The 19,404-nt window shown below is 36.5% G+C and overlaps 1 protein-coding gene across 1 annotated transcript; it reads right to left on the bottom strand.

Moving 5' to 3' along the window:
* Positions 1 to 3,032: 3,032 nt before the first annotated feature.
* On the bottom strand, positions 3,033 to 19,225 carry LOC137401165 (adenosine kinase-like). The gene is made up of 9 exons (XM_068087546.1): positions 19,083 to 19,225; positions 16,032 to 16,106; positions 15,246 to 15,299; positions 14,981 to 15,059; positions 14,382 to 14,551; positions 11,652 to 11,757; positions 9,293 to 9,499; positions 4,754 to 4,955; positions 3,033 to 3,332 (listed from the first exon to the last, which is right to left on the bottom strand). The coding sequence occupies exons 1-9, from the start codon at positions 19,124 to 19,126 to the stop codon at positions 3,208 to 3,210; spliced, it is 1,062 nt and encodes a 353-aa protein (XP_067943647.1). The 5' UTR covers positions 19,127 to 19,225; the 3' UTR covers positions 3,033 to 3,207.
* Positions 19,226 to 19,404: the final 179 nt, after the last annotated feature.

The raw sequence follows: 19,404 nt of genomic DNA, 5'->3' as shown, positions 1-19,404 counted from the left end.
AAGGTAGCATATGTTATATAATAGTATAAGGTAGCATATGTTATATAGTAGTATAAGGTAGCATATGTTATATAGTAGTATAAGGTAGCATATGTTATATAATAGTATAAGGTAGCATATGTTATATAGTAGTATAAGGTAGCATATGTTATATAGTAGTATAAGGTAGCATATGTTATATAGTAGTATAAGGTAGCATATGTTATATAGTAGTATAAGGTAGCATATGTTATATAATAGTATAAGGTAGCATATGTTATATAGTAGTATAAGGTAGTATATGTTATATAGTATTATAAGGTAGCATATGTTATATAGTAGTATAAGGTAGTATATGTTATATAGTAGTATAAGGTAGCATATGTTATATAGTAGTATAAGGTAGCATATGTTATATAGTAGTATAAGGTAGCATATGTTATATAGTAGTATAAGGTAGCATATGCTATATAGTAGTATAAGGTAGCATATGTTATATAGTAGTATAAGGTAGCATATGTTATATAGTAGTATAAGGTAGCATATGTTATATAGTAGTATAAGGTAGCATATGTTATATAGTAGTATAAGGTAGCATATGTTATATAGTAGTATAAGGCAGCATATGTTATATCGTATTATAGGGTAGTATATGTTATATAGTAGTATATGGTAGCATATGTTATATAGTATTATTAAGTACTGCTTTATAAACCGTATTAAGTTCTATTAGAAGTTGATTAAAATCAAGCTAATAAAATTAAGTCTTTGCATTGTCTCAAGTACTTTCAACTTGTAATAAAGCATACCCAATCTCAAGTTCCAGAGTTTCTAACACTCTAGTGAACACCTCACTCAGTGACTGGTTATCAAATACTCCAACTATTTTTGTATCTATCGATGCTGCATGAACTTCTGACCAGCAGCCTGCTGAGAATATAACCATCAGGATCGCAAGCTCACCTCGCTGCATCTTCTGCCAACACGCATAGATGTAGAAGTAAATATACATTGACGATTAATTTTTGCAATTTACAGAGTTCATGCATGAGCTGTGAGATATATTACCTTTATTAAACCACATGATTGAGTGATATCTACTTGCAGTTTTTCTGTTCACCTCCCTGAGTTAAATCTGTAAAACTAAACACTCTAAACTTGTCTAAAGCATCAGGCTTTTAAGGAGCTGAATTTGATGACACGTTTCCAAACCCATTTACATAGAAGAAGACCAAAATAGTTTAAGTGTATAATAGAGTCAATTGAAAAGCCTAGCTGTACTCATGAATAAACTTATCAGGAATTGTAGCCGATAACAGTTTAATAAGGTTATGATATAATAGCAAACAGCAACACAAATGTTGAGATATGAAAGAATTTATTGGCTTACTAGAAGTTGCCATACTTGGTAAAGTATTCTGGTTGACTAAATGGTGTACATTCACTTCACATTCATTTGTGGTGGTATATAATCTGTTGAGAATCTTACAAAAATATTGTAATTTTGTTGATTTCCTTCTGCTGAACCCAAAAACTTGTACTAAATAGTAATTACGCAGTGCAAATGCTGGGGGCATGCTTAATAATTCATGTTACAATAAACCAATCAAAACTTCGCAAGCATTGCCATGACTCCAACTTTTTTTATTTGTAAAAAAATTACGGGTAATTACTAATTGTATGTTTTTGGAATAAATGTGCCTTCTAATTTTACTAAAAAAAATGATACTAAAAATACTAGCACTATTAAAAAGTACATAAAAGCATAAATATAACTTTTCACCTATTTCAACTTTCAAGATTTCATCAAAATGACAAAATAGGAAACATGGATACCATTTAATCTTTAACATTATGATATATGAAAATAAGTGCCGTATAAGTGTGAACGTATCATGTAACCCTAGCTATATAGTATAAGGGGGCTATTTCTAAAACTGGGGCAGCTCGTTAACCAATAGCCTGAGTAAAACTGCTATTTTAAAAATTTTGCTAACAGTTGCCTTACTCAATGGATTGTTCTGCAGCAGTTCAATTAATTCCTTCTGCAATGAGCTCAATCTGAACATAAAATATACAACTAGTTGAGACAAAGAACTAGGAAAAGCAATACTTATCTATTCCTGTCTCACACCCTTTCCAGTGTTCACTCACCTTTGCGAATTATCTTCTCTTGCGGAAATTTTACATATGCAGACACTAGCCTTTGTTAATTAAGTTTATTACCCAACATATTTCTGTAACAAGTGTGTTTCAACAACCGTTTTGGGAGAAAACTCACTACAATGTGAGCTTCTAATTGTAGCAGCTGTTACGGGCACCAGGCTTCAATGGACCCATTGATTTTTACCTTAATGTTTTAAGTGCTTTCTACTGAAAACATGTAAACTTTGTCTGCCACTTTTACCCTTTTGTTTAGAACTAAAAGATAGTATATTGTATTTCACATAAATTCTTGCGGACATTTGATGGAAATTGTTCTGACAAGGTATTAAAGGAAATCTTATTAATGACTGTTTTATTTCTCATCATACTATTCAAGTAGTGCATGCATCCGAATCAGTTCAATGTTGACTAGCATCCCATCACAGTTTTCTTGTTTACAAAGGATGACACATTGACCAGTTTGTACCACACCGAGGTACCAAGTCTAAGATATTCCCATGCTTTGGCACAACCACTCTGGTGATGAGAGAAAAACCATCAGAGCTTAATGCGACTACAAAATAGCAGACACAAGGAATGTACCTTGGATATTTAGTCTAGAAACAAGTGCACCTATTAGTGCCTCCGTGATGCATTTGAAACAGTAGCAGATGCAGATGACATGCAGCAGCATCCGTTCAGTCAAAAGTGTGCTTTATACGCATCTACTTGGGCAAAAACTTTATTTTGTACTTTGCTGACTTGTCTCAAAATGGCACAGTAGTTGGTTTTTCTAAACTTCGAGACATCAGATGTCAGTCGATTCCGCAACGTCTATACAATTGTGCCATGTAGCACAGCATGAAGAGAGCTCATGTTCAGTGTTAAGAGAGGCAATACACAATCAGCAAAGTATTTAGCAACCTGTATTACCCCAGAACCGCTAAAAGTTCATTAACTTATCCACATGTATAAACATAGAAACAGAAGAGGTAAAAAGGGCAACACTGGTGATAAGCAGTCTGCGCAAGACATATGAACAGTCAAGAGTCACAGAACTAAAATAATAGCCTAAACACTAAGTTAATTATAGTCAGGTTTCTCAGGGAATGTGCAGCCCGCCCGCTTGATGATGACATTGGCAGCATAATTAGCGCATCGTATACACTCCGCAATAGGGTGCTTCTGTATCAACTGGGCTAGGAATCCTACAATATCAAACACATCAGCCTGTCACACGTTTCGCATTTTGTCGTTAAAAAACATTAAATAATTTTAGTGTTACATTAATTTAAATACTGTTTGGGCAAATTACTTTCTCCCTACAGCAGCAGTAGAAGGTTTCCTGTCTCCAAACCGTCAAGACGTTTTCGGCTACTATCACAAGGCCACCAATAAAATGCAAGAACTCATGTTAACTTGTTTCTACCGAGGAAAGCAATAAAACCTATTAATATGTTTGGTCACTGACTATTTTTTCAATTGAAGCACTCCATCAGTATTGAGTGTCGTGTTTATTAGCGAGTATTAGCTTGTATCGTTGTTTAGTGACCAGCAGGTGAAGCGCAGCAGCAGGTGGTGCAACACATAAGATTCTGCTGACCCATACCATGTAGCGCTGCCAGTCAAACATAAGCTAGCACAACGCCAAAAGCGATTAGTAAGAGGTTTAGGATCAGGAATTTCCAAAATGTATGTGAATGAAATGTGAAGCTGATCGGATTTGAACTTTGCCCTATCCCGTAAGGGTGGTGAGAAAGTTGCCAACAGGAAACCTCTGACAGATGACCGAACTCAAGTTTATATATACAATCCCCATGACATGTTTATTTAGCTGCATAGCAGCAGCTGTTTGACACTGCCCAACTGCTGTTGCAAGTCGTAACACAGAAACATGAATCTACTCACAGATGACAAGCCTATCACTGCATAGGCATGTCATCTGCACTCAAAACTACATAACAATCACTAGCTTTTCAATTTTTCAAACAGTTTGTATAACACAAGCCTTGGGCCACTCTCAATACCCTATACACCCTCAATACAAAGCATAGAAAATTGCTATAAAAACAGCTCAGAAAGTCATGAAAAATGAACTTTAACAAAATTATACGAAATTTTATCAAAAATTATCATATTTTCCTATAATTTGCAATTGTTTTTGATGTTTGAGGTGATCTGACTGCCAGGATTTTTCTAGAGCAAAATTGTCAAAACTTGATCGCGGTTAACACACTTCGGAGAGAACTACGGGCCAAAATGATGTCACTAGCTGCGCGGCCGCCTGGCTCACTTAATATTCATAACTATAGACACGCAATATCAACTTCATAATTGAATCTGAGCATTTCGAAATAAGGTGTCATTTCAAATATTATATCTCTGACTGAGTAGGTCTACAAAGACAAAAATAATATCAAATTGAAGCTTGATGTCTTAGCTCTATATTGGTGTTATTCTCATTTGTATCACTTCAATCGTGTAAGTTTACCTTTAAACAAAGAGAAGTTTGAAAGCCTAGCAAAACCATATTAAAACAATGGAGTGAGGAAAATCTTGAAACTAGGCACAGGGTTCTTTAAAAAGAGAAATCTTGACTGGCGGGGAGGTTAGATAGAAATCTACTCACCGCCTACAAATGCATCACCAGCACCATTGGTGTCCACCAACTCTCCATCCTGGAGGGGAATGACAGGATACTCTGTGGCCACACCATTTTCAACGACAATTGTAGGCAATGCCCCTTGAGTGAACACAACAATTCTGGAACGTGCCTCGTCTTCCTTTGGTAATGCAGCAGCCTTCATTGCTATCTCCTTCACATCTTCAGTCTAAAAAATGTGACTCTTTCGACTTAATTCAGGATTTCACTTCAGACATGAAGAAAAAGACAACTCTTACAATTTTAAAATGTATTATCTTTCTAACCGTACAGACTGCTAGCAACTTCTGCAATTAACACCCCCAACACCACTGGCTCATTTACATCCTGATCTAAGACTTTTCCAAATTGCCGGCAGCATGCGTATGCTGCCTACCACTTATCCTATGTCTGCCTACCGAATGTATATATATGTACCTACTACCATAAAACTTCCTTCAAAGATGTGGTTGCGTCAAAAAGGTCGATTTATTGAAATTAAGACCAATAAAAGGCTAAAACATAAGCTACAATTTGATGCCATTTTTGTCTTTGTAAACTAATCCTGTCCAGAGATATACGTGTCTAAATGAGGCCATCTTTTAAAAAGCTCACATTTCAGCGGGTGCTTCATTCGTGACATAACTAAGTGATACATCTGAAAAGAGTCCACGAGCGATAAATATAAGATGGCTTCATTACCCAATCATCAGCACGAAATTTTTATATAGGTCTTAATAAATGTATCACTCGTAAAACGCGTTGTCTGTGATCTCAAATTTAGGGATTTTACTCTGTTATTAAATCGCATGGACACCGACATTTACTAAATTAATTCACATCGTTACTTTAATGAATTACTCAATTGACACGTTTTATTGACGAACAACAGAATTGTAAAAATTACTGTAAAGTTACTGCGAAGGTGACTCCGAGTTTTCTGAGCATCAGGTGGTTAAAGTGCTACAGAGAAAGATAGGAGAATGGAGGTAAATTTATCTTTTACTTTGAGTCTCCTATAGATATACTGTTGAGTTTACATTCAAATTATATTTCCCTGTTTGAGGTTATAATGTAATTTCCTGTGCGCGCGTGCGAGATACGTATGTACAGTGAGTTCTTGACGGCTTCTTTTTAATCCATAGCATCTAGCAATACAATGGCTTAGATTGATGAATATACTAAAGGTAATATTTTAGTACTCATTAATACATGTACTAATTAAGATGATTATAACTTTTTGCTATCACCAACCATCGTTTTATAACTTTTTGTCGTTTCACCTAGCTACATTTGCTTCAAATTTTCTTGGACAGTTTTAGCTAGTAAATTATGTAGATTTATGATTTGACTTTAGATGTTCACTTCTCACTTGTAGAAAGTAAAGAAAACCGATTGATCAATGCACATCTTCAACTTCCAGAACCAAAGCTTCGAATCGTTGGCTTGGCGTACTTATGCTTTTGTTAAACCTTTATTCATTTTTAAAATTCCACTGGCAATCTGTCTAACTCCCAATTTGAAAGCTTTCAGTAGATACGCATTAGAATGACATATCTACGAATGACATATATTTATTGCATTTGTTTTATTGATTACAGGACGTTTATGTGGTCCCACCAGCCGAAGCAGCTTTGTCAGTGTGGAAACTGCCATAAATGGGATAGAGAGACTTGAATGTGTGCTGCATAAACCATGATGTTTTGTTAGCATTAGCTGCAGTAGATGAATTTGTCTTATTGTATGAGCTGAAACTATGTGAGTGGCCACGACTTGGATGGATATTTTTAATAAAAGCTTTATGCCGAAATGAAATTTTTTTTGCTTGTAAAAATTATATACTGTATTAAAATAATATTGTTGAAGATAATGCAAAACATGATTTGCAGAACATTGAATACATCATAGCCCCGTTGAAACCTGTGCTGAAATCTTGTTTGATACATGGATTTATGAAGTGCAATCGAAGCTGCAAGGACAGGCACTTTTGCATAGCTCGACCATTCGTTTAGTACTTGAATCAACTAATCAAATGTGACCAGTGAATTTTTTCTACAAATTGATATTAATAATGACTCGATAACGTTGACAGTCAACTATACAATGTACATGACTTTTAGAGATGTAGTTGGTTTCGCCACATATTCTTTTCAAAGACGTGGCTTGCTTATTTTACTTAGTAAGAAACTAGTTTTCGGTGTGGGCAATGATATACAGCCCCCCAGATAGGCAACGGGCATGATAATGTGGGCGGAGCTTTAGGGGGCTGTATATCATTAGTGTGGGTAGCGACGGCACTGCGCCAATACGAAGACCATATTCTACATAGTTTGCTTGACAGAATTACCGTAGACCGGTAGAATTGGTAGTCGGTAATAAGATGTTAACACAGCATTTAGAAGAAGCTAATATGACAAGTTTTTAATTTTTCTTGTTTGAGGCGTTTGAGACATTAGTAATAATGTATCTGTAGCTGAATTAAAAATTTTATTCTAGCCAACACGAGCAAATACAAGATAAAATATATGCCAATAGAGCCGTGTAAGACTAGATTTTTATCGCAATAGTCGATGTGAATACGAGAGATAGAGAAAGGTTGTATCACGCATTACCTCATTTTGGGCAAGTCCGGGCATGTTTTTTGGCCTGAGCGTTTTTACCGCTATGAATTTTTTTCGATTTTAATCATAAAATATCTTGACAATGAGATCCGCCTAACACAACAAACAACATATCAACTGATAGACAAAGAAAAATACTTTCTTTTAAAATCAACTCAAATTTGACACAACCACACCTTTAAGATGCCTTCTTGAATGCCACCTTTATTTAAACACCACCTTTATTTAAACGCCACCTATAATAAAAAAGCTGGTTTTGGAGAAAGGTTGAAAAATACAGTGCCATCTTTTAATTGAGTGCCACCTCTATTTGGCTGCTACTATCACATTCTTTGATCTGTACTAACAGATAATAGAAAGTGATCCGTAGAAAAGTGTCCACAAAATAGTACTAATAATGACTCGGTTACATCAATAACAATTAATTTTTTCATTGTTGCTGTAGTGGTTGCCATGGTTTCAGTGAGGGTATACCTGAGAATATTGATCATAACAACCATTAGAACTCATATTCCAAATCACTAAGGTCTAAATCGGATCCATTGTTTTCAGAATCGTCCATAATGTGGTTTACAATCTGATCTGAAGACTTTAAAGTGTTTTGATGAGCGATAAAAATATTCTTGAGAAACACCACATGACATAACAGCGTCCGTATTATGTCATTTTTATGGGCGTATCAATGTCTGTTTGCTAACTCTAAAGCAAAACTCAAACATAAACCAGTTTTTCTTAAATTTGAATTTTGATACTATCGAAATAATTAATAACTGTATCCGACTAATTTTTTTTGTAGTCCAAATAGTTCCTTATTTAACTTGACCTGCTATTTTCATGTACAGTCATACTTTGACATACGAGCTCAATGCATTCTAGAACTGAGCTCATGTCAATTTACTTGTGTCTCAAGGCACTATTTCTTATATAAAATAACTAAATACAAATTAATCCATCACCATACTATAAAAAACTACATAAAACAGGATATTACGTTGAAAAAACGTGGTTTCAACTGATGTAATTCAGTACCTTTGCTAACAAATAAACAAATACTTATTTAGTTATTAAAATCTGCAACAAAATGTAACATCCCTACGTACACTACTGTAAGTTTTTACCTTCGAGACGGATGTAGTGGCTAACGGCGGTCTGAGAGACTTGGCAGCAATGCGTTCGGTACACTAATATTTTGTGACACCGCATAACAGAAACTTTGAATTTAACTTAAATAATTTAAGCTTGCCAAACACATACTTGAAACTAAGTTTCAATCTTTTACTAAACTTATTTCAATTTTGTGGCCTTAATTTTGTATTATCTGTTTCCGGCTTGCCGCTTTTTTGCTCGCGTGTGCTGTAACCGTTTAGCCAACCTTTTAAAGACTTTTTAAACTGATTCGAGGAGAACGACCAAGCGATGCTGTTTTTATAAGCGGCCTCTCGCATACTTGGCCATATAGTGGCCATCGAGAATTGGCTTGTATCTCAAAGAAAAAACTTGCTCGAAATTCTGCTTGTATCTCGATACTTTCGTATGTTGGGGCACTCATATGTTGAGGTATGAATGTATATGAAAAGCAGTTAAGCAAAAATACTGATGCTGACAGCAATAATATTGCTTTGCCTAAAGGAAAGTGCAAAAATACAGGTGACATTAGCATCGCTTCACCCACTTTTCATTCAAAATTTATCTTCCAAAAATTCAGACGAGCTCGTCTAAAAATACAGCCTCTCTCTCTATTTGAACATGACCTCTAATAAAAAGCCACGGTAGAGGAAGGCTTGAAAATACAGCGCGATGACATTCAAATAAAAATTTGACAATGTATATAATTATGTTAGCCTTTGGTAGATGTGATATAAAGCACCTACTACTTAGACTACGATAGGTAATATATAGCACTTACTCCAAAATCCATAGCAGTAGAGAAAGCTGCAGCCTCACTCTCATTACCAAAGAGAATGTCTACATAAGGCATGGCTGCCATGAGGGGATCTTTAAAAAACTGAGAGATGAATGGAGCTGAAAGATTCATCATGAATGTCTTCTTGTTGCTGAGTGAGTGTTTGGCCACCTCCATGATAGAAGGAGGGCTTACAGTGAGGAAAAAACCCTGTAGAGATGATAACAGAAAGTGCAACAGTTGTTTAAAATGACAAGTATAAATGGCAAATAGCAAAAGGGAGAGATAACCTTGGGGGCAGAATACAACTAAGAGGAGATAACCTTAAAAGTAGGACACAAATAAGGGGAGAGAACCTTGGGATTGGCGCACAACAAAGGGGAGACAACTTTGGGAGTGGGACACAACTAAGGGGAGAGAACCTTGGGAGCAGGACACAACTAAGGGGAGAGAACCTTGGGAGCAGGACACAACTAAGGGGAGACAACCTTGGGAGTAGGACACAACAAAGAAAAGAGAACCTTGGGATTGGGGCACAACAAAGGGGAGACAACCTTGGGAGTAGGACACAACTAAGGGGAGAGAACCTTGGGAGTAGGACAAAACAAAAAAAAGAGAACCTTGGGATTGGGGCACAACAAAGGGGAGACAACCTTGAGAGTAGGACACAACAAAGGGGAGAGAATCTTGGGAGTAGGACACAACAAAGGGGAGAGAACCTTGGGAGTAAGACACAACTAAGGGGAGACAACCTTGGGAGTGGGACACAACTAAGGGGAGAGAACCTTGGGATTGGGGCACAACAAAGGGGAGACAACCTTGGGAGTAGGACACAACTAAGGGGAGAGAACCTTGGGAGTAGGACAAAACAAAGAAAAGAGAACCTTGGGATTGGGGCACAACAAAGGGGAGACAACCTTGGGAGTAGGACACAACAAAGGGGAGAGAACCTTGGGAGTAGGACACAACAAAGGGGAGAGAACCTTGGGAGTAAGACACAACTAAGGGGAGACAACCTTGGGAGTGGGACACAACTAAGGGGAGAGAACCTTGGGATTGGGGCACAACAAAGGGGAGACAACCTTGGGAGTAGGACACAACTAAGGGGAGAGAACCTTGGGAGTAGGACAAAACAAAGAAAAGAGAACCTTGGGATTGGGGCACAACAAAGGGGAGACAACCTTGGGAGTAGGACACAACAAAGGGGAGAGAGAACCTTGGGAGTAAGACACAACAAAGGGGAGACAACCTTGGGAGCAGGACACAACCAAGTTTTTACATTTTTAACAGAAAACATGCCACAAGACAGATTTCTGTCAAGAATCGTGACTCATGTACAAGAAAGGATGGATGAATGATAGCGTGTCAAATAGATTACTGAAGTGTAGGCTTGTAGGCAACTAATACAAAAAAGCATTTAAATTTTTAAAAAATGTTCCAGAAAAGATCCTAGCGATAACAATTTGAATGGTGAAGAATGGGACTTGGTGTATGATCCATCTCATCTTGAGTAGGATTAATAGTATTTTACTATTTTATAAATAAATCCCTAGACATGTATGTCACATCATGCAACTTTTGATTGCGATGGTTTTTGAAGATGAGTTTTACTAATACTCGTGTCATGAAATATGTGACCCCCATATGGGTCGACGATGGAATTTTAAGCTTGAAATTTGGTATCAAATTTTGGACTTAAGCGCCGGAATTTACGGTAACCTTATGAGCGGGAAACGACTAAGGGGAGATAATCAGACCAGGATTTCGTATATTGATTTCATCTAATCTTCCACAAAATCAGTCTGCTAGCAGTAATTAATGCAAGTTTCATTTATTAACAGCCCATTTCGAAGAATTTTCTAGCTTTAGAGAAAGTTTTCAATAAAAGGTTTTGTTTATACTGCCAAGTTAGCAAGAGAACCAGCCAGCATTGTTAATTTTCCCAAACTTCTCACAAATCTGTTCGCTTTACATTATTTTGCACTGATATGTTGCTGAAGAAAACAATAATGACCGATTAAGACCTGCATGTAAGAAATCCTGCCAATGAGTCGTAACTTCCCTTCCTTCCTGAACGATCAGACAAAGTCTGAAACAAGTTATTAGTCAAGTTCGACCAGGTTCTATCATGCCACTATTGTCAGGAATCACTTTCAAATTATTACTCCACTAGGTGCACGTAGCCCCATTCACGAAAGCTATCGTGCTGAAATAATGCCAGTTCATCACCAACCAATCATTGGCTAGTAACTCCTTGTTATGCAGTATTACTATTAGTAGTGCTATCAAACAGAAAACAAAAGTAACTCGCTGCCATATAGCAGTATCAAAGTCAAGTAATACTATTAAACAAGCAACTCACTGCTATGTAGTAGTACTTAGCATTTGTCACCATCTCCCAGTGCTGCGACTCATCCAAGTGATTCTTCGTGAAGTGATTTGCCGCAGCTAAATTGGCCACTAGTGATCTGAAGTAATCATATAATACTGCTAAACTTACTTGAAAACAGGAAGGGTGGTGGAAGACAGCTTCCGTTGTTTGATCAAATTGAAGCGTACCACATGCTACTGTGGGATTGATAGTGCAATTAATCTGATCAACAACAAAAAACTGATGTTGAGAAACCAATGCTTTTATTAGCATTGGTTTCTCACATTTTACAGTTGCTCATTCTGTTTCTTACTCGGTCAAGGTTAAACCCTTTTAATCACCGATGGTCTGAGTTTCTCTTTTATGTTATAACAAATGAAAAACAAAAATACAAGTACAAATCGTTACTGTATAGAAGCAATCTGAATGTGCCTTCTGAGCAGACAACTCTCAATAATATTTATACATAACTAGTGGCAACAAAGCAATTCAACTTTTCACCTGACACTAATTATTAATTAATACTTCAAGAAATAAATAGTCGCTGCAAAAATGAGAAGGACTTTGAGATGATGAAGGGTTGTAACTCAGTGATAATACTATAAACAGGATGAAGGGTTGTAACTCAGTGAGAATACTATAAACATGATGAAGGGTTGTAACTCAGTGATAATACTATAAACAGGATGAAGGGTTGTAACTCAGTGATAGTACTATAAACAGGATGAAGGGTTGTAACTCAGTGATAATACTATAAACAGGATGAAGGGTTGTAACTCAGTGATAATACTATAAACAGGATGAAGGGTTGTAACTCAGTGATAATACTATAAACAGGATGAAGGGTTGTAACTCAGTGATAATACTATAAACAGGATGAAGGGTTGTAACTCAGTGATATTACTATAAACAGGATGAAGGGTTGTAACTCAGTGATAATACTATAAACAGGATGAAGGGTTGTAACTCAGTGATATTACTATAAACAGGATGAAGGGTTGTAACTCAGTGATATTACTATAAACAGGTAAGACACTCGACAAACACGGCAAATGTTTTATATTTGCAAAGGCCATATTTCTGAGCAAAATATTCATGTAATGTAATAATTTCTGTCATCACCTTAAAATACATTTGATGTAAAAGCACATAGTTCTCATAGTCAATTGTCGGCAAGCAATGTAATAGAATCATACCAGAGTTGTCAATTTCACACCTGTATAAAGCCCATTCACTGCATTTGATGACAATTTGCACCAGAATTCTGTGCGAAACAGACTGTGACCTCAATTCTAATGGTAAGAAATACAAGGAGTTCCAAATCAAACTGTGACCTCAATTCTAATGGTAAGAAATACAAGGAGTTCCAAATCAAACTGTGACCTCAATTCTAATGGTAAGAAATACAAGGAGTTCCAAATCAAACTGCGACCTCATTATAGCTAATAACTTTTGTTTATAAAACTGAGAAACCAGATAACAAACAGTTTGGTCTTGTAGGTGCCTGGGAACACCAGTAAGCTTCAGGCAGCCGGTTGCGCTGAGGGTCAAAAGGTTGGAAAACCGGGGAAAAGAAGGAATGCTCGTGGCCAGTTAATACTGTGTATATAATAAACAGTTGACAAATGTGAAGTCGTTATCTAAACATTGCTAGAGTTGACCTAGTGAAAGGTATTCAGTTACACATTCTCAGCGCTGCCCACCTGATGTAACACAGCATCTACGAGCAATTTCAGCTCTCACACTGAGTGGATACTCACGCAACTCATCTCTGACTATGCAAAGCGATACATTTTAGAATTATAGTGTGGTGGCCGAGAGAAGAGAGCGAGAGGAGGGAAGACAAGGGAGCGACGGATGCCAGTACCGAGTTCTGACTCGACCAATGACACAGACCTCGCTAAAGCTTCCGGTCGGCTACCGAGTCGACCCTATGATTGAAGAGTGTGGCTTAAGATTACACGAAGACTATAAAAGGAGCACAGATGGACAGAGGAAAGCAGAGCGGATGGAGGTTTCACACTGTGCAGTTCCTAATATGGTTATTGCATATTTAAATGTACCCTTATATATATATATATATGCATGTATATATGTGAAATATATACTCATTTCCTTGTACTCAAGTGGTCTGATTCTTGGGAAGCGAGTAGAAGAACTCAGTCGTTTCCTTAACAATATATTTAAACTTCCTAATTCTATCTGTCGGACCCTGTCACAGATGCCCAGCCTTTAGGAAAGCAGTCCCAACAAATCTTACAAGTGAACTGACCAAAGTAGATGCACCAAGCAGACACTTGGATTATGTGCCAGGGTATGTAACGATGGCAATATGTGCCAACTAAGGTCTTCAATTGTTGGAGGTTGGATGGATTTGTACACTTGTGTTGCTCTCCAGTAGCTGACACATATTTAGCAAACAAGTCTGCATGGAATGTTAACCCCTGATAGATAGAAATTTGCTAAAAACAGAAGTTAACGCTAACATCTGTGCAAATGCCCAGGTTTATCCTGACAGACAGTAAAAATACACAGTACGTGGTAAACATGAAGTTGTTAAAGACAAGTCCAAACGACAGCGCATAAGCTATGGCAACAGTAAAATAAGATTCATATCAAGTTAAAAATATGATATTTTGCCTTATTATAATAGTTTAAAATTTTCGTTGTTTAAAATTGTTTTTACAATCCCATGTAACCACAAACTGTAATGAGACAAACCTGCTACTACCAGTGATAATACAGGCTGCTGTTCCGGTAGCCTCTTTTTCATCGTACTGGTAGTGGGCGCTGACGCCGACAGCGCTTGCTTTCTCATTCAAAATTTCTCCAAATTTGTCCTTTCCTATACAGCCCATGAATATTGTTGTGTTAGGTTTCTGAGAGAGCCACTGTAAGTAGAAGCTAGAACATTGCTTTCAAATTTTCGACATATTCACAATATTGACTTTTATTTCTTAGTGAGCATCACACTCAGAACAGAAATGGAGAATATAAACAGTCCCAGCAAAATAAATATCTCATTTTTTTAAATAAAAAATGATGCTTCTGTCTTGTTTGTACTTGTAGTATAAATAGCGGTTTCTATACATATAGCAGCTCTTAATTATGCTCTCATAGCGATGAGCCCGACCAAACTATGTTTTTTTTTTCAAATGCAAAGATTGCATGTTTAAAACAATACTTTCTCATTAGGGTTGAATGCAGCTGCCAAGATGAACCATTCACAGTATTATTTATACTTGTAACGTTATGACACTGAGCGTCAGAGTTAGCTAGATGATTCTATCACCTTCACGGTTAAACCACTCAGTACGTACCTGAGCTACTTTCATGGCATTCTGTGTGGCTCCACCAGCTAGAAACTCAACATCTTTCGAATCACTAAGTTCTGTGAATCTGTGAATCAGATGAACTCAAGCTGCGTGAATGACGAACAGCAACAGATGAGTGGGTAAGAAGAAACCAAGCACTAACATAGCCCTTTGTTGAAAAGCACTTATTAGTGCCAGATGGATACGCAACATGTATGACAAGAAAAGTGGATTAGCAATGGTAAATTCGACAGAAGTCAACACAGCTTACAAGGGGAGATGACTTGGTTCAGCTAAGATCTGATCATCAGCTTTCAGATTATATCTAAAAAGGAAAACAAACATCATATGAAACGGGCAGGAAACCTGCCAATGGAAACCAACACACAAACTGATATTTTGTTTTAATACACACAGGAGTTAGCATGGGTACCTTAAATATCCACGAAAGTTACAGTTAATTCATTAAACTTTATAGATAAGGTAATGTAAGAAACAAATTTATGCACACTTACACCAACACCACATCACTAATATTATTGCATAGTACGAATAGTATTGCAAGGCACTAATTGCACTGCATGATACTAATATTATTACAAGGCACTAATATCATTGCACAATACTAATATTATTGCAAGGCACTAATATCACTGCGCAGTACTAATCTTATTGCTAGGCACTAATATCACCTTATAAAACTAATACTATTGCAGAGCATCAATACTATTGCATATTAATGTTATTGCAAGGCACTAATATCACTGCGCAGTACTAATATTATTGCAAGACATAAATATAATTGCGAGGAACTGATATCAGTTGACCAACTAACATAGGAGTAAGCTCTTTTCAAAGAGAGTAAGCGCAGTAATTAACAATCTAAGCATGGAGACCGCTACATGAACAACTAGTAACACTGTTTATGTATCACTTGATCCTTCAAATCCAATCATACCTTTGGTTAGGATTAACAAAGCATTATGCAATCTTGACTAGAGGCTCAATTGTGGCAGTAAGGAAAAATAGATAATAGTAACAACATAGGCTGACATACTTGTCCAGCAGATCTTGGTCGCCGGTAACACAGATGTCTAGTAGAGGGTTGCCCATGCCAAATAGAACGCCATTCCTAGTGATAACACTCACAGCATTGCAGTCATGACAGGTGGGCTACTGTTATTACACAATTATAGTTGAACCGAGGAAAGATAATTACTCTACAGGATGAAATTATTCACGAAGTTAAATTTTCATTAATTCGGAATTAAATCGTCTTTTCAGGCATACTCGTGGACCAATTATTCGCGAATAAATTAATCTGTGAAAGCAGCTAGCAATAGAGTAAAACTTTCACGTGCGTATACCACGTGTTTAGGTTTCTGTTTAGCTAAGAATTTTATGTTGATCATGCTAAGCTATAAATTTTTGGCTGCATCCAGAGATTTCCATTAATGTTCATCGATTTGGAGGCCTTGGGTGAACCAACAACTTGTGGCAAGTTATGAGTTTTTTCAACGTAAAGAACTGCAGATTTTTTATTGATGATGATGCCGTGCCAAATAAATTGTGACAACCTTGAAAATTTTTATAAAGATGTGTGATGCATTGGCAATGGGCTTAATTCAGAGCCCCGGCGAAGATTTTAAAAGAGTTTGGGACTTAGCTACGTTTATTAACTCTGCCTAGCTGCTAGCTTTTAATTTGAAGTAGTAGTTATTCTCCATTGTGTTAAAAATAAAACTAATTATTTGCGGAATTTAATAATTCGCGGATTTGACTATACGCGAACTCGCGAATTATTAAATCTATCGAATATTTTCATCCTGTAGGATATACCGTACTTTTCGGACCATTAGCAGCTACTTTTTTCTGATGATTTGAGCCATGCGGCTTATATAAGGGTGCGACTATTCTGTAGCTTTTTCTTTCATCCCTAAGACGCATTAACCATAATCTCCGGTTAGTGCGCCTCTAACAGTGAAAAAAAAACGAAACAATGCCTAACGGTACTGTTCCGTTAGGCACTAGGTTAAAAAGTGTCGATTAATACGAAACTGTGCCGTGAGGCACTGTTCTGTTTTCAATAGGAAAGTTGCTGCCGTGTTAAAAAGCACCGTCCTGAGTTCCGCGACCTATACAAAGGTGCGGCCTATGTATTGTTGTATTATCTTTTTTGGAAGATAAAGCAGATGCGGCTTATATAGGGGTACGGTTTATAGTCCGAAAAGTATGATACATTTTTAAAACTAGACGTTCAAAGGAAATGAAAGTAAAAAAAGGTAGGTCTTATTTAAAGTGGTTACAATCCAGTCCATCAAAGGAGAATATGAATCTTTATCAGGTTTATACAATAGATGTACATAAGGCCATACAATGGAGCCAACGTGTGTCTGCTATGGACTTTGAACCCGACATAAACTTGGCAGTTTTCAATATCACAAAACTCAACTACCACCAATTGAGTGCCGAGTTAATGAATATATCAACTGTAACCAACTGATGCTGAGCAAGTCACTAAACTTATAAACCAATAATTAATAATTGATATCTAGCGTTACAATGACTAGAAAGTTCAGTTATTAACAAAATATACAGCATAAGGTAGTAAGTAGGCTATAGAATATTTACAAGCTAAAGTTTCATTTCGTGATCTTAATAAATGTCTTGAATTTTCGCCTGTGCAGTTGATATCTAACATAGACATCTGACACTAAATAAGATTTGGATTGCATTAAATATTGTACACTGACCAATATGACAATATTTTACATGATTGGTCTAGCTGGAAGCTATAATAGCGTATGTTTTTGCAGCCGGTTCATACAGAGAAAAAAAACCAGCTTATCAAGTAAGCTACTGTATGCGTTACGAAAGTTAATAAAAAGAGCGTGAATAGTTTTCGCATACCGACGTTAAATAGAGGAAAATAAGCTGAAGCATTAGGACTATCAAGAATTATTAAAACTACTAATTAATAATCATGCAATAGAAAATCTTCTATTGTTGTTTCCGCATGCACTATATATTATGCACATGAAGTATGTCCTAGTAAAAACTTTACCTTGAGAGCATGTAATCAATCAACTTGTGTTTACTATGTTAGCTAGGATATTTTACTGATGGCCTAGCTAAACCTCTAATGACAAATAACAACATTCTAAAATTTTTTGAATCTATTTATTTATTTTTGAATCTATCTCTGTATGGTATCTCCTGTCGCAGGGTTAGCCTGTAGAGATAAAATTGTTCTATTAGACGAAAAAAGTTTTACAAATTGTAAATCTAAAACTTCAATACACGATTAAAAGTTAATGGTTCATTGCGTTTACTGTTTATACTATGTATTATATAGGCCTAGTGGTGTCTAGTAAAATATTGAGAACTGGTTTGTGTGAACCGATGAATGTTAAGTTTCAAATTGGATTTTACACTAAAGGCGCATGTCTTTAAGCTTCCGTCTGTGTTCAAGATCTTGCCATTTTCTACTTATAATTTCAAAATAAATTTATATTATTGAGTTTACTAAAGTCATATGTCAATTTAAAAGCCTTGCGGTTAATTTTCTCTAGGTCTTCCACTATGTATTTAAGATCCGGGTTCCATATCTCTGACACGTACTCCATTATTAGCAAGCTACTACTAAAATAAGCAGCTTTCTTAGCTAAAGAGGGTACGCATGAGCATAAAAAGGGGGTCATTTGACTTCCAAACAGTATTGTTCATGTGCCCAGTAAAGACTGACGAGTTGCACATACACACACACCCAAATGAAAACAATTGCCAGAATATTTTAAGGGTAGGGCTTCAGGTTTGTAGGCAAAATTTATGTTAGCTGGATACATGGATGTCGAAGAGCATTTATTGCCAAGTTAAACTTCAGTTGCCAAGTTTTTGCCCAGTCTGACACTCTGGTTATTTGGTCTTAGAGCACTTGGCAGTCTGTTACACAAAATATGAGTCTGTATAAAATTGCATCGTCGGCACAAAGACGAACAGACGTTTTCTCTCAATTTAAGACTCCGAGGGGGTCATTGAAGTAGTATATGAGGAATATATGTGTGAACATATGTATTGAATATTACTTATGCAGTTCATAATGACTTACGTAATATGATGAGGACCGCAGACATCTACGTGATCGGCTGCCATATTTTTAAAGAAATTTATATTTTCTTTATCAAACACCTATCCTTGAATGAAAAGCCGCCTCCGATCTGCACAATTCCCACTTCAGAAAGAGACGCACGCCTACCGGAACCGGTGTAAGTGAATTTAAACCTATGTAATTCCGCAAAGTTCTATCCAAACTGATATTTCTGTCAAATAAAATTTTATGTTATATTTTTAATAAATTATAAAATAAAATAGTTGTTAGATTGTATGTAACACTACAATTTTTTTTAACTTTCATCTACTTTATGTAGCTG

This window comes from Watersipora subatra, chromosome 7 (assembly GCF_963576615.1).
Source record: "Watersipora subatra chromosome 7, tzWatSuba1.1, whole genome shotgun sequence".
NCBI classification, from domain to species: domain Eukaryota; kingdom Metazoa; phylum Bryozoa; class Gymnolaemata; order Cheilostomatida; family Watersiporidae; genus Watersipora; species Watersipora subatra.
This window is presented reverse-complemented; position numbering and strand designations above follow the sequence as displayed.